At 36.8% G+C, this 15,344-nt stretch overlaps 2 protein-coding genes across 3 annotated transcripts; one reads left to right on the top strand and one right to left on the bottom strand.

Moving 5' to 3' along the window:
• The first annotated feature begins 2,214 nt into the window (after positions 1-2,214).
• LOC104213692 (uncharacterized) lies at positions 2,215-9,853 on the top strand. Of its 2 annotated transcripts, none has more exons than XM_070155628.1 (3): positions 2,215-2,759; positions 3,962-4,132; positions 9,476-9,853. In XM_070155628.1, exons 1-3 carry the CDS (start codon positions 2,430-2,432, stop codon positions 9,647-9,649), a joined length of 675 nt encoding a protein of 224 aa, XP_070011729.1. In that variant the 5' UTR covers positions 2,215-2,429; the 3' UTR covers positions 9,650-9,853. The 2 variants fall into 2 exon arrangements, with proteins under 2 accessions (XP_070011729.1, XP_070011730.1); XM_070155629.1 differs by having other exon boundaries at positions 2,230-2,759; positions 3,962-4,090.
• A 515-nt stretch (positions 9,854-10,368) lies between these two features.
• On the bottom strand, positions 10,369-13,680 carry LOC104219077 (uncharacterized). Its single transcript, XM_009769711.2, has 9 exons — positions 13,487-13,680; positions 13,301-13,381; positions 12,020-12,109; positions 11,738-11,904; positions 11,436-11,505; positions 11,158-11,237; positions 10,974-11,036; positions 10,790-10,866; positions 10,369-10,660 (listed from the first exon to the last, which is right to left on the bottom strand). Exons 1-9 carry the CDS (start codon positions 13,562-13,564, stop codon positions 10,560-10,562), a joined length of 807 nt encoding a protein of 268 aa, XP_009768013.1. The 5' UTR covers positions 13,565-13,680; the 3' UTR covers positions 10,369-10,559.
• Positions 13,681-15,344: the final 1,664 nt, after the last annotated feature.

Raw genomic sequence — 15,344 nt, forward strand, 5'->3', positions numbered from 1 at the left:
ATCCTTTTATGAACTTCAGGTTCATATTATCCTATTCGAGGATCTATATGTATAAATAATAATTCATTCCATGTAACTTTTTTCTCAACTGTTGTATCTTGTCTCCCCCTCATGTTAGAAAAACTAACTTGCTTCCTCAACTTTGGAAATCCATCTTTGTGCATTATGGTGTTAATGAAAATATACACCGCATATCAATAATAATAAGATGGAATTATTTGGTTCTTGACCCCGAACCACTTGTAAGGGGAGAATGTAATATACAAACTGATATAGGTAACTTTGTTCTCATAAACAATAGTTTAGCTATTAAGTGGAGGCACTCAATAAATTATTTTGCTAAACCAACTGTGATGTAAACCAACTTATCAAGATAAACTTTCTTGAATAGAAAATCTGGAAATTATGCTCGAAATTAAATTACTGAGCAAGTTACCTCGCAAAACATCATATTGCGGGTTAATGATAATCGCACATGTAGTCATCTCATAGATGCATCTTATGTGGTATACATGGCAGGTGAATGTGCCCATATTCACCTTTGATATTTCCAGAATTCATGGGATTCAATCCCAATTTTAGTTGGTCAATTTAATTAATGAGAACATGCAATATAAGAGAATTCGTAAAGAACTTTCTAGTTCTTTAATATTTACCCATATGAACTCTCTTTTATTTTGCACATCATTCTTAAATTGATATGGCTAAACCAATTATGCCAACTAAATAAATTATCAATATTGATAAGTTCAAGTTTACACCATGACATGTGCAATTATCAATAAACTCCAAGTTTATTATGATATGGGTTTTTATATCAATAAATATCCACTTTAGTATGATGTTCTTTTATTTGTGTAGTACAAACTGAAGAATAAAGCGGATAACTTTTCACATACATATTACCCCGCTACAAGTTGTAGTAATAGAAGATATTAAATCTTTCCTTTATTTATAGTCTCAATATAATCAACTGTTTTCACGTGTACTTTGGAAACTGAATAAGTTTCTTTGAGACTTACTACAACACAATACCTTATTGGTAATTAATTGTGTTTCTCCAAAATAGTATAATTGGCTCTTGCAGAGTTCTCAATTAATTTTGTACTACCACATATTCATCAACATTAATATTGTGAATCTCTTTTAAAGAGAAAGTTATATCATTATGGTTATGGTCAAAATTATATGCAAGATATGTTTCATGCATTAATGTTATTCTTTAATAATCGCATTACCAAAATATTTTGGTGTGCAATAGGTACGTGATCAATGACCATTCATGCCATAATAATGACACTATTTTCTTATATCATCTCAAACCTCCTTCTAGAGGTGAGTGTGGTATATTCACTACCACTAGCACGTTCATATTCTTCCAAGAATGAATATGTATTTATAAATTAGATATTGTTATATTCACATCATGAATGGACCATAATCATCTATATGTTCTTTATAAAATCTCATGTCAAATTGATGACAAATATTACTTTCACAAAGTGAATAATTATTTTGATAATCCTTATTGTTCTCATTGCCACAATGATGACGATTATAATTTCGTCTATTGCCACGTCCACATCCATTGATACATTCATAGTAATAATTTTGTCTTCTTTCAGACTTATCATATACTGCTATCACATTCTCTAAAGGGAATGAGAATGGAGCAAATTCAATGGGACGAGTTTTCAATTCTTTGCCCACAATCATACATGAATTTGATCATGGCAAGACATAGAAATTTTACCACTTTGGGTGGTTATAATATCTTTCAAACTCCATTAGAGTTGCAATCAAAATTTATCGTCTTTGCTTGTATTTAAAATCAAAGTATAGAATGTCAAGAATTTGAAAGAGAAAAGTAAAATACTTACCTTAAATCCAGAATTTAATCATGAAGGAAGTTCAAAGAACAATTGACAATCATTATGCTCAATCCCAAAGCTTCTACTCAATTGGTTAGATTCTCGTGTTGATAACGTGTTATGAAACAATAAAAGAAGAAGAAGAGTATTGCAGAGAAAAGTAGGAAGAGAGAACTCTTATTGATTTTGGGATGATTTACAATGGAATGAAACCCTCTATTTATAGGAGAGAGTGACTTAGCCATCAAGTAATAAACCCTAGAATCTCTTTAGAATATAGACATTCACCTTAAATAGAATTCTATTTATAACAGAGACAACTAATTTTAATATTCACCATTGATAATACGAGACCGAGGAGTATTAGAAACCACACTCTAACAAAAGAAAATAAGAAAAAAGTGAAGTAGAACATTCATGCAAATCGTGCCTTAACATGCTCAGAATAATGCACACTTCCACTTTCCAGCACATAATTTCCCAAAAACCTATTTATTCACAACGCGGAAAGCATTATAATAAACCAAATCCCTAACTGAAAAATAAATCATCAGCACAATGAGAAAGCAAATACAAATTAATTCATCAACAGTTATTTGTTTGGTGCTGTTATTACTTGCCACTGAAACTGGAATTATTTACCGATTTGCCCATGGAGCTCAACGGAGAATCCAAATCTCCGACGATCTCGACGACGTCCTTGACGATGAGGAAGATGAAGCTTGGAGAGAATGGGGACGAAAGAAATCGGCCGAATCCGATTTCGATCCGCCGCCGATGGATTTTAGCACGATGAGTCCGTCGGAAATTCAATCGGAAATGATGAAGCGGCAGTCGGGTCCGGTTTTTGGATTTGTCAAACTCAGACTTGGAACTCTTCGGACTCCGGTATCTCTTGCTTTACCTCTAAATTTCAATGGATTTAAATTATATACTTAGACAATTTAAATATTTTAGTGATAACATGTTATTTATAATTTTGTGCATATCACATAATTAATTCACCGTCGGCATAAAACTTAAACTCAATTTTAATTACTACATTGTTACTTTTTTGTTAATTCGGATTAGTACGGAATAATGTGACGAGTAATGACGAGTTAAATTGATATTCCTACTTAGAGCATAGAATCTAGTAAAATACTCCCTCGGTCCTAAATTACTTGTCACGTTTTGCTTCTCGAGAATTAATTTAACTAATCTTTAAAGTTAATTTGTACAATATTAGGTAAATTTAAACAACAACAACCCAGTGTAGTCCCACCTAGTGGGGTTTGGGGAGGGTAGTGTGTACGCAGACCTTACCCCTACCCTGGGGTAGAGAGACTGTTTCTAAATAGACCCCGACATCCTTCCCTCCAAGAACTTCCCGCCTTGCTTTTGGGAAGACTTGAACTCACAACCTCTTGGTTGGAAGTGGAGGTTGCTTATTAGGTAAATTTAAATATTTGAAAATTATATGAAAAATACTACTTATAATTTGCAATTCTTCTCATATGAATATGTTGAAAAACTACATCTTAAATATTGGTCATTCCCGAGGGAGATTGCCTTGTCTACCAACTGCATCTCAATCCCGAGCTGGTGGGAGTAAACTATCCAAATATTCTATATCCATTTTGCTGTGGCTGATGTATTTTTCCAGAGGCCAGATTTTAATTTGTGGATTTTCATGTAAAATTCTATATTCAGCAACAACAACAACAACCCTAAACCCTGAAATTCTATATTCAACATTGAAGAAAATATCGTGTCTGGATAAACCGATGCCAAAACACTGGATCGACCCCAGGTATTCGGGATGGGTTCAATCAGCAATTTTCTATTTAGACCATAGCTATATTTGTGAGAACTTCTACAAATTGGTAAATATATTATGTTTAGAACCCATTTTTTAAAGAATTTTGAACCTTGAATCCATAAGATTAAATCTTATATCTGTCTCTGCCCATTCGGATCTATTCGGATTAATAGCAAACTGATTTTGGATTGAAGCATAATTAATTGAACTGAAGGGCAGCTAGTTTGCAGAGGCTTAGGTAGGATTGCAAAGTAAATGTATTATTAATTGAGATCAAACTTGTTTACAGGAGAAGGTTTCTGAAATAGCCATGAAATGGACAAAACTAGCAAGAACTGGAGCAATTGAGGCAAAATTCATGGGCGTCGATGTGAGCACGATCATGTTCACTATGGAGAAAGGTCAAGACACTATAGAGGTTTGTCTAACCTCCCATATCTGGTGTCTTCTTCTTTATCTGGTAACTCCCTATTGATCCTTGAAGCAAAGAGATGTTCTAATGGCTCAAAACTATCAGGGATTAGGTAGAAGTTAGTATCATTTTGCAAAATCAACTGACTAAAGAATATCATGGATACTTGGCTTTTGTGAAGAAATGTACTCGATCGTCAATATCAGAACACTCGTATGATGAATATGTTGCGGAAGCCAAATGTATATAGTGTGAATGAGTCACAACTACTATACAAAAAATTATGGCAGCCACCAAATAATAAATAAGACAATAAAACAACAATAAAAGGAACACCAGAATTTACGAGGTTCGGCCAATTTTGCCTACTTCCTCGGACACAACTAATATTTTATTTCACTCCAAAAATACAAGTTAAATAATACTAAAGAGTGAAGATACAAATGTCTTAAGAAGATAAGAAGGCAAATGAGAGGTGTGTCTAAATCCTAAACATTAGGCCTCCTTTTATAGGGAAAAATTCCCTACCAAATGGCTAAACCACCGATGTGAGATTTGCCAAATTCAACAAATCTCCACATTGGCAAAATTTCACATCTTCAATTTTCTCTCAATATCAAATTTTGGTTGTGTCTTCATCTTCAATCTTCAGTGTTCAACAATGTTGATCAAATCCAAACAATGTTGAAACTTGACCGCAGTCACCACTTTTGTCAGCATATTAGCAGGATTCTCTGTAGTATGAATTTTCTTCACCGTGACTCCACCTTCTTCTATGATTTCTCGTACGAAATGATACCGAACATCAATGTGCTTCGTCCTTGCATGATAAACTTGGTTCTTCGCTAATTGAATAGCACTTTGACTATCACAAAAAATTGTGATACCTTTTTGTTCAACACCAAGCTCCTTTAGCAATCCTTGAAGCCAAATTGCCTCTTTCACAGCCTCTGTAATAGCCATGTACTCTGCCTCTGTTGTAGACAAAGCAACTGTTGACTGCAAAGTAGACTTCCAACTAACTGGTGCCTTTGCAAAAGTAAACACATAACCAGTAGTTGATCTTCGTTTGTCCAGATCACCCGCAAAATCTGAGTCACAATATCCAACTACAGACTGATTGTCTTCCTGCTCAAAAACTAACCCGACATCTACAGTATTATGAATATACCGTAGAATCCACTTCACAGCTTGTCAATGCTCCTTCCCTGGATTGTGCATATATCTGCTAATAACTCCAACAGCTTGTGAAATGTCAGGCCTTGTGCAAACCATTGCATACATCAAGCTACCAACAACATTTGCGTATGGTACCTTTGACATATACTCTCGTTCAGCTTCATCCATTGGCGACATAGTAGTACTTAGCTTAAAATGGGGAGCAAGTGGAGTACTAACTGGCTTAGTCTTGTCATCTATGCCAAAACGTTGTAGTACTCTCTTCAAATATTCTTTCTGAGATAAACAGAGTTTCTTTGAACGTCTATCTCTAATTATCTCCATGCCAAGAATTTTCTTTGCCTCACCCAGATCCTTCATCTCGAACTCCTTCTTCAGTTGAATCTTCAACTTATCAATTTCTTCCGAATTCTTGGAAGCTATCAACATATCATCAACATATAGGAGAAGATATACAAAGGAACCATCTTTAAGCTTGCGCAAATACACACAATGATCGTATTTGCTTCTCTTGTACCCTTGCCGCAACATAAACTCGTCAAATCGCTTGTACCATTGTCTAGAAGATTGTTTCAATCCGTACAATGATTTTTCAAGTTTGCACACCATATTTTCTTTTCCAGCAACTTTGAATCCTTCTGGCTGAGTCATGTAGATTTCCTCCTCCAAGTTTCCATGTAAAAACGCAGTTTTTACATCCATCTGAACTAGTTCCAAATCCAATTGTGCTACCAAAGCCAACATAATTCTAATGGAGGAATGTTTTACAACTGGAGAAAATACTTCATTGTAATCAATTCCCTCCTTTTGAGCATATCCTTTGGCCACCAATCTTGCTTTGTAGCGAACATCTACTTGGTTAGGAAATCCTTCCTTCTTTGCAAATACCCATTTGCACCCAATTGCTTTCTTTCCCTTCGGGAGATTGGCCAATCTCCATGTATGATTCTGATGAAGGGACTGTATTTCATCATTCATGGCAATCCTCCACTTATCTTCTTCTGAACTTTGGACAGCGTCTTTATAAGTAGTAGGAACATCATCAGCTACAATTGAGGTTGCACAAGCAACCGTCTCTATGAGACGAACAGGTTTCGTTATTGTTCTTTTTGGCCTGCTGGTTGCAATTGATTCAAGTTGTTGTTGAGGTTCCTGAGTTGGAATCTCCCTCTCTACTGGCTCTTCTTCCAGAGGATAATCTTCATTTGTTTCCTCCTCTGCTTCTTGTGTAGGAAAAATAAATTTTCCCTCAAACTCCACCTGCTTAGAAGCACCCTCATTTTGTTTGGTATCTTCTGTTACCTTATTTACCATAGCAGATTCATCAAAGGTAACATCCCTGCTGAATATTACTTTCTTTGTCATAGGACACCATAAGTGATATCCTTTGACTCCAGAAGTAATTCCCATAAAAATAGCCTTCTTTGCCCTTGGATCCAATTTTGACTCTGTCACATGATAATATGCAGTTGAGCCAAACACGTGCAAAGAGTCATAATCTACAGCAGGCTTTCCATACCATTTTTCAAATGGTGTCTTGCCATCAATAGCAGCAGATGGTAAGCGATTAATGAGGTGGCATGCATATGTAACTGCCTCAGCCCAAAATTTTTTGCCCCAGCCAGCATTGGACAACATACACCGTACATTCTCCAGCAAGATCCGGTTCATACGTTCTGTCACTCCATTATGTTGTGGTGTATGTCTGACAGTGAAGTGTCTGACGATGCCATCATTTTCACAAACCTTATTAAAATGATCATTTTTGTATTCACCTCCATTGTCTGTGCGAATACACTTGATCCTCCTGCCTGTTTGATTCTCCACCGTCATTTTCCATTTGAGAAAAAATTTCAGCATGTCATCTTTGCTCTTCATTGTATACACCCACACTCTTCGGGAAAAATCATCAACAAATGTTACAAAATAGTGCTTCCCACCCAATGAAGGTGTTTTGGAAGGACCCCAAACATCAGAGTGTACATAATCTAATATGCCTTTAGTATTATGGATCGTTGTACCAAATTTAACCCTTGTCTGTTTTCTTTTGACACAATGCTCGCAAAACTCCAAGTTGCAAACCTTTACTCCTTTTAACAATCCTTGATCTGATAAAGTTTTCAAGGATTTTCCTCCAGCATGTCCCAAGCGCATGTGCCATAGCCTAGTTGCTTCTGCCTTTTTTTCGTCACTGGATGTTAGTGTCGTTGTCCCAATAACTGTACTACCGCGATAATAGTACATGTTATTGTTCTTCCGATTGGCCTTTATTACCACTAGTACACCGGAGCATACTCTTATCACTCCATTTTCTGCAATGATTTTGAACCCTTTTGATTCTAGGGCTCCCACAGAGATGAGATTTTTCTTCAAACCCAGTACATATCGAACATCTGTTAATGTTCTGATCATTCCATCATGGTTCCTTAATCGTATTGAACCAATGTCATATGAGGTAAGAGGGCTGTTATCCGCTGTGTGGACAACTCCATATTCTCCTTCTTGAAAATCCACGAACCAGTCCCTGTTGGGACACATATGATAGCTACAAACCGAGTCCATCAACCATATGTCTGATGATGTTGATGGCTCTATTGTAACTAATGAGAAATCAGAATCATCACCATCAGCTACATTTGAATCCACAATGGTCTTTCCATTGTTATGTTTGGCCTTATTCTTCAACTTCGGGCAGTCTTTCTTCCAGTGCCCCTTTTCTCGACAAAAGGCACATTCATCTTTGCTGGGTCTAGATCTTGACTTGGATCTTCCTTTCTTTGTCCTCATTTGATTTTGAGGACGATCCCTCACAACCAGTGTTTCTCCTTCTCCACCCTTTTGTTTTTCTCCCTTTCTTTGTTCATAGCTGTACAAAGCCGAACAAACTTCTCTGAGAGAAATTTTGTCATTCCCGTGGAGTAAAGTAGTTTCAAGGTGCTCGTACTCATCAGGAAGTGACCCCAACAACATCAAGGTCAAGTCACCATCATCAAAAGTTGCATCCATATTTTGCAAATTTGTGACCAACTTATTGAAACTGGTGATATGTTCGTTCATTGTGGTACCAGGAATATAGGTGAAACGAAACAGTCTCTTCTTCATGTACAATTTATTTTGACTGTTTTTCTTCAAAAATTTATCCTCCAGTGCTTTTCATAATTTACTTGCAGTAGTTTCCTTTGTGTATGGATATTTCCGCTCTCTAGCAAGGTAGGATCGAATGGTACCGCAAGCAACACGGTTGATAATTCTCCAATCTTCTTCTCCAATAACATCTGGTCTTTTTTCTTCAATGGCAAGATCTAGCCCTTGTTGAAAAAAGACATCTAGAACCTCGCCTTGCCACATCTCAAAATGTCCTAACCTGTCAAAAATTTCTACCGTAAATTTCGCATTTGACACAATTCTTGTCATAAGCGAAGATGCCAATGATGACGTATTGTTGACACTTGATGTAGATTCTTCTTGTTTATTGTCTCTCATCTTTGACACAAATATTATTTAATAGCTGACGACACAAATCAAGATTATTTCCTTTCTGGTGTGGAAGATCAGACTAAGCTGCAACCACAGAGCATACTCAGACAGAACCTTGACTCAGTTACCAAGATAAATCTTTTCTGATGTGGAAGATCAGACTATGCTGCAACCACAGAGCATACTTAGACAGTACCTTGGCTCTGATACCAATTGTTGCGGAAGCCAAATGTATATAGTGTGAATGAGTCACAACTACTATACCAAAAATTATGGCAGCCACCAAATAATAAATAAGACAATAAAGCAACAACAAAAGGAACACCAGGATTTACAAGGTTCGGCCAATTTTGCCTACTTCCTCGGACACAACTAATATTTTATTTCACTCCAAAAATACAAGTGAAATAATACTAAAGAGAGAAGATACACATGCCTTAAGAAGATAAGAAGACAAATGAGAGGTGTGTCTAAATCCTAAACATTAGGCCTCCTTTTATAGGGAAAAATTCCCTACCAAATGGCTAAACCACCGATGTGGGATTTGCCAAATTCAACAGAATATCAAGACTCTAGCTTTGCTTTAAATTTTAGCCCTTAAATGCATCTTTATTGCACGGTTTAACATTATTCGGTTCTTCTTGATTTTGGGACGACGCATTAGTTGGTATTTCAAAGAGTAATAAGCTCTGTGTGCTAGAAAATTTGAGAATCTCGTATTCCTCCATTTTGCAGTTGAAAGAGTTTTTGTTAAGCCAACAAGAAGCATATGAGGTTAAATTAGGGGACCAACTATTTCGAAGACCAGGAGATCCTCCTTTCGAAGAAGCATTTGAGAAGATCCAGACTGAGAAAAGTAAAGTGGATCATACCAGCTCAAAAGAGAAGAATAGGCATAATGAGTTGTAATAACCAGTAAAAACCTCTTCACAGCTAATTTTGATCAATTATATTCTAACGTGTATTATCAGAAGGCAGGTGTACATGGCTGGCATCTTACACAATCTCCTCCTCTTAACATTTGATACTGTGAGCTTACCAATTTTATGCTCTATTTGAAAAGTAAGCTGTACACGTCCATTTATATCAACGAATTCTTTTGATTTTGATCAATGAACATTGTGCTGGGAAATATCTGTTGTTGGAGTAATGAAAGCTCATAAGGGACTGTATGTTTTTCACAAATTATGATTGGATTGAACTTAATTAGGAGAGGCTAGTGCAATTTAACCTGTTCTAGCAGTCTTATTTTCTAGGTAGCTAGTTCTACTTATTATAGGCAGCTACCTATAATTATCTCTTAGGTGACACAGAAGTTGAAACTCATTACTCCCTCCGTTTCAATTTATGTGAACCTGTTTGACTGGGCACGGAGTTTAAGAAAAAAATAAAAACTTCTGGAATTTGTGGTCCTAAACAAGTCCAAATGGAGCCCAGAGTATTTGTGTGGTTATAAAAGCTTCTCATTAAGGATAAAGTTGTAACTTTAAACTAAATTGTTACCAAATTTAGAAGGGTTGATTCTTTTTGGAACGGACCAAAAAAGAAATAGGTTCACATAAACTGGAACAGAGGGAGTATGATTTATGAATGGGGGTTTGGACCTTGAGAGAGCATTCTCTAAATCCTGAAGATAAAATCATTTTTATTCAAACATAACATAAACCATCCCACAAACTAAATTGTGTATACATTGGGATGACCAGAGCGGGCAAGATGCTGAATACATAATTTTATAAGAAAATTATGGATATCGGAGGATATTGCAGCAGACCCTCTTATTTAATAAAAATTGCAAGTTAATTGGAAGAATACAAGATTATTTCAGCTTATTGCTGAAGTCAGAGAGCCCAAGAAGGCGAATTCTGGGAATGCTAGCAGCTTCCTCCCTTTCCTTTTGAGTATTGTAACCCCAGTCCCCTGCTTCCAGAAAATCAGACCAGCAATCAGTACAACATAGCAATTAGCCAATAAAAGTGAATCCCAAGAGGAAAGAAAATGAATTAGTACGATGCATCTATAAGAAACAAAGAGAGTATGGTAAGTCACCTAAATACAAGTTCCATCCATCCAACTCGGACTCTTTAATCACGTTCTTTAAAGTAGCAAGTCGGTCTTCCACAAAGCTGATCAATATTGAGAAAAGTGGACGCACTTAATTTCACGCAGTAGAACCCATATGGCTATCTATCCAAAAGAAGTTTAAGTAGTTCCGATGCTAGAAAAATCTTACTGTAGGGTCAGACCCTGGTGTTCTGGCATTTCCTGAAGTTGCTTAAGCACTTTCACTTTAGGGCTGATAAAAAAGAAGTATCATCTGAGCACGAGTATATGCTTGAGATAAGCAACACGGATGATAATGTCTCTTGCTATTGCAATTAACTTAATCCAACCTCACATGCGTAAAGTAAACTTACCCTGTGCCCAGACCATATATCCTTTCAACTGGAATAGTTATCCCAGCAAGCTCTCTAAGTAATGCATCTGCAAAGCGGCTCTGCAAATGGAAGTGGAGAATCAATGTCAGATTCAGAGTATAAATATTAGATTCAACAGTTTAACTCAACGCCCTACGATCCCAATTCCTCATTCCTCAAGAACTAGCTAAAGATTTAAAAAATAAATATCTTTTATGCATGGTGAACATTTCAGGATAAATTAGTTTGAAATATATTTTCTTCACATTCTAGCAAACCTGCTTCGTTGTTACTATATAGAGCTTTGAACTTGCAAATTTCAGTGCATCAGGAACTCCAGGATAAAACCTGTAGAGAAAGCAGCAAAAAATTTAGTATTTTTCAACGCAGTAAAAACTTTGCCATGATATAGGTGATTCTAAAAATGACAACAAAATGAGCACCAACCAACTTATAGTTTCGTGTTCAAAGTAACTGATATAGCATTTGTCATTCTGTATTCTTTATGTTCATTAACGGATCATAAATTAGCAAAAAGATTAGGGCTAATCAGGACATTCAAGTGGTTGATATGACTTACCTGTTTGTACCAATCCAAGTAGCCAAATCATTGTCCATCCATTCATCTCTAACCTTACCAAAAAGATCTATAAGAGAATCCCTGTCTTCATTCCATTCTGCCACTATAATGGGTTTTATCTTTGCCCAGTTCTCAAGTATTCCCTCAACTGTTAGTCCCTCTGCAACCTATAACGTTAAGACAGGTATTACCTCGACAAATTTTAAGATACATCAACTGTAATGAATAGATTTGCATTATCAAATCCAAGACACTTTAAATTTTTTTTCCTTGCGTACCCACCGAAGACTTGCGGATTGAAGGGATTCTCGTCTCTAAGAGCAGCCTCACAAGTAAAAGATTTTCATATCCAGTTTCCACCACAGGCCTAACCTGCAGAAAGTTTGAAGGTTATCACTTCTATATTACTGTAAATTGAACACAATTGGCACCAGTATATGGATCTGAAATATGATTGGTACTTTAGTAGAAAATAGTACCCTTGGACAATTCAAATATTACCTAATTTCTCCTCACTACTTCTGTTACCTCCCCTAATTCACAAGGTACCCCCAACTAAAAGATAAATAAATAATAAATCAAAGGAAAATCCATTGCTGAGAGTCAAAAGCATGAAAATTCGGAGCACCATCAGCATTTCCAAGGACGAGACACTTATGAGTTTGAAATGCGCATTTCACCTGGTTTTTGCTATTACATAGCACCCAGAGTGATCATCGGTCCATTGACGACATCACTGATTTCAACAGTTCACATGATTAAACACACACACGACAAACCAACACAGCAAAACTACTAGCCAAGGCATTCATCCCAGATGGATATGCTGAGAATATTTAACAATAGACTTACGACAAAGGCAAACTCATGTGAAGTGTGAACTGAACTGGCGATGACATTATATTCAATGTGTGATTCTTGCGCTTTTTAGCTCTTTATATTAGTGACAGTTCTCATGGAAAGAGAGTTTGTTTTTCTGTCAAAGAAGCATGCTTAACTCAATCTATAGCGTAACAACATTATAGTCGTGTCTAGACTAAATTAATGTAAAGAGCTTGCCCAATACCACCAGTACCAGAAATGTATCTCCTTCGTCTGCACGAACAGCTTTCTTTCTGCTACTTTACTTATACTTTGACTTTCTAAGAAGTACTTACGTAGCTAAGTCTCAAAATTAGATATGGAAACCAGATCAAGTACAAACATGAACTAGACTCGTTCCAATGTACCTCAAAAAGGAAATGAACAAAGAAAGAATAATATTTTGACAAGTTAACACAAAAAGAGAAAAGAAAGACGACGACAACAACAACAACAGCTACTACTTAAGCTTCGGTCTCAAACAAGAGTTTGGATCGGCTATGTGAATCCTGATCACGTTACTCCATTTAAACTTATCTCAAGCCAATATTATGCAAATACAAATAAAAAGTAAAAAAGGTTATGTATATTTCTAAACGTTATAAATCTCTGAAAGGCTAAACCACTCCTAAAAAGCATAGGAGCTATAGAGAAAAGAAAGAAAGAAAGAAAGAAAGAAAGAAAGAAAAATTTAAACTTTACCACATGCATTTGATCCACAATCCAATCTTCCAAAGAAGAGTCCACTCCATTGAATAGACTGGGCCATCTCACTTTAGCAGCCTGCAAAACCAACAAAATTTCAAAAAATAAGGGCAAAAGGGGGCAATGAATTGAATAATGGGAAGCAAAACAGGCAATGAGTTTGCAAGTAAAAAGATATATGACCTTAACAGCAGAAAGAGAGCTCTCTCCACAACTGTCACAGAGAACTCCGTCAAAATCTAAGGCGTACAAATCCTCCATCTAATATCCCAATCCAAACAAGGCTCGGTCACCCTGCGCCTGTGGCTAAACCTGTGGGATGAGTTTAACACCCGCCAATCAAATTTGATCAAATACTTGGGGACTCAATTGAACATTTTGATTTATTTGTAAGATCATGTCGTTTTATTGATTCTGTGCCTCCCGGCATTTGTCCTGATCCGACCCGGAACACAGACTAGTACTTTAGTCATTTGATCATTTTTAGATCAGTTTTAATTTATGTGGGGGTAAAAAAAGAGTTTTGAAATTAATATTTTTTTAGTTATAAGACTTTTGAGACTTATAATTTTAAATATGTCATAATATTTATATAGTTATATAAACTTCTCACCAAGAATAAAATGAACAATATTTTAAAGTGTTTTCAAATAGAAGTATGTCACTTTCTTTAGACGGGCTAATAAGAAACTACAATCATATAAAATGAAGTATATTGTCCAATGTTTTAGAACAATGTCATTTATTAATATGAGTCATTTAATGTAGTTTAACATTTTTTTTATTTATCAATTTTAGTGCTTCTTCACTCCAAAAAGCAATAACAACAACCCAGTAAAATTTTACAAGTGGGGTCTGGGGAGGATAGTATGTACGCAAACTTTATCCCGATTCCGAAGGAGTAGACGCTATTTTCGGAAGACCCTCGGCTCAAGATAATAAGAAAAACAAAAAGGAAAGAATATTAGTTTCACCACAGAGATCATAGGAAAAATAGGAACATAAAATGCAGAAGAAAAAATGCAAAACAAAAATGATGGCTAGTAAATAGGTCCAGCACCGAAAAGAGAAAATAGTAAGACACGACAATGCCCCGAGCTATTTCAGACAAAAACCCTACCAGACTAGGCTCACAACAGTACAAGGTAATGCAAGACTCAGCTACCTCCTAACCTACAACCATAATACTCGACCTCCATAACTTCCTATCAGGTGTCATGTCCTCGGAAATCTAAAGCATCGCCATATCCTGCCTGATCACTTCTCCCCAATACTTCTTAGGCCGCCCTCTACCTCTTCTCGTGCCCTCCACAACCAGTCGCTCACACCTCCTTACTAGAGCATCTGGGCTTCTCCTCTGTACATGTCCGAACCATCTGAGCCTCGCTTCCCGCATCTTATCATCAATGAGAGCCACGTGCACCTTCTCCCGAATATCATCATTTCTAATCTTGTACATCCTAGTGTGCCTGCACATCCACCTCAACATCCTCATTTCTGCTACTTTCATCTTTTGGATATGTGAGTTCTTAACAGACCAACACTCAGCCTCATACATCATGGCCGATCTAACCACCGCTTTATAAAACTTACCTCTGAGTATCGTTGGCACACTCTTGTCACACAAAACTCCGGATGCTAACCTCCACTTCATCCATCCTACCCCAATACGGTGTGCGATATCCTCATCGATCTCCCTTCCCCCGTGGATAACCGAACCAAGGTACTTGAAGCTGCCTCTACTTGGGATAACCTGTGATTCAAGGCTCACATCCATGCCCACTTCCCCCGGCTCAGTGTTGAACTTACACTCCATGTATTTCGTCTTCGTTCTGCTCAGCTTGAAACCTTTAGACTCAAGTGTCTGTCTCCAAACTTCTAGTCTCTCGTTAACACCGGCTCGTGACTCATCAATCAGAACTATGTCATCGGCAAATAGCATGCACCATGACACCTCCCCTTGAATATGGTTTGTTAATGCATCCATCACCAGGGCGAATAAGAACGGACTGAGCGCAGAGCCTTGGTGTAACCCCATTTC

Source organism: Nicotiana sylvestris, chromosome 8, assembly GCF_000393655.2.
Source record: "Nicotiana sylvestris chromosome 8, ASM39365v2, whole genome shotgun sequence".
NCBI lineage: Eukaryota > Viridiplantae > Streptophyta > Magnoliopsida > Solanales > Solanaceae > Nicotiana > Nicotiana sylvestris.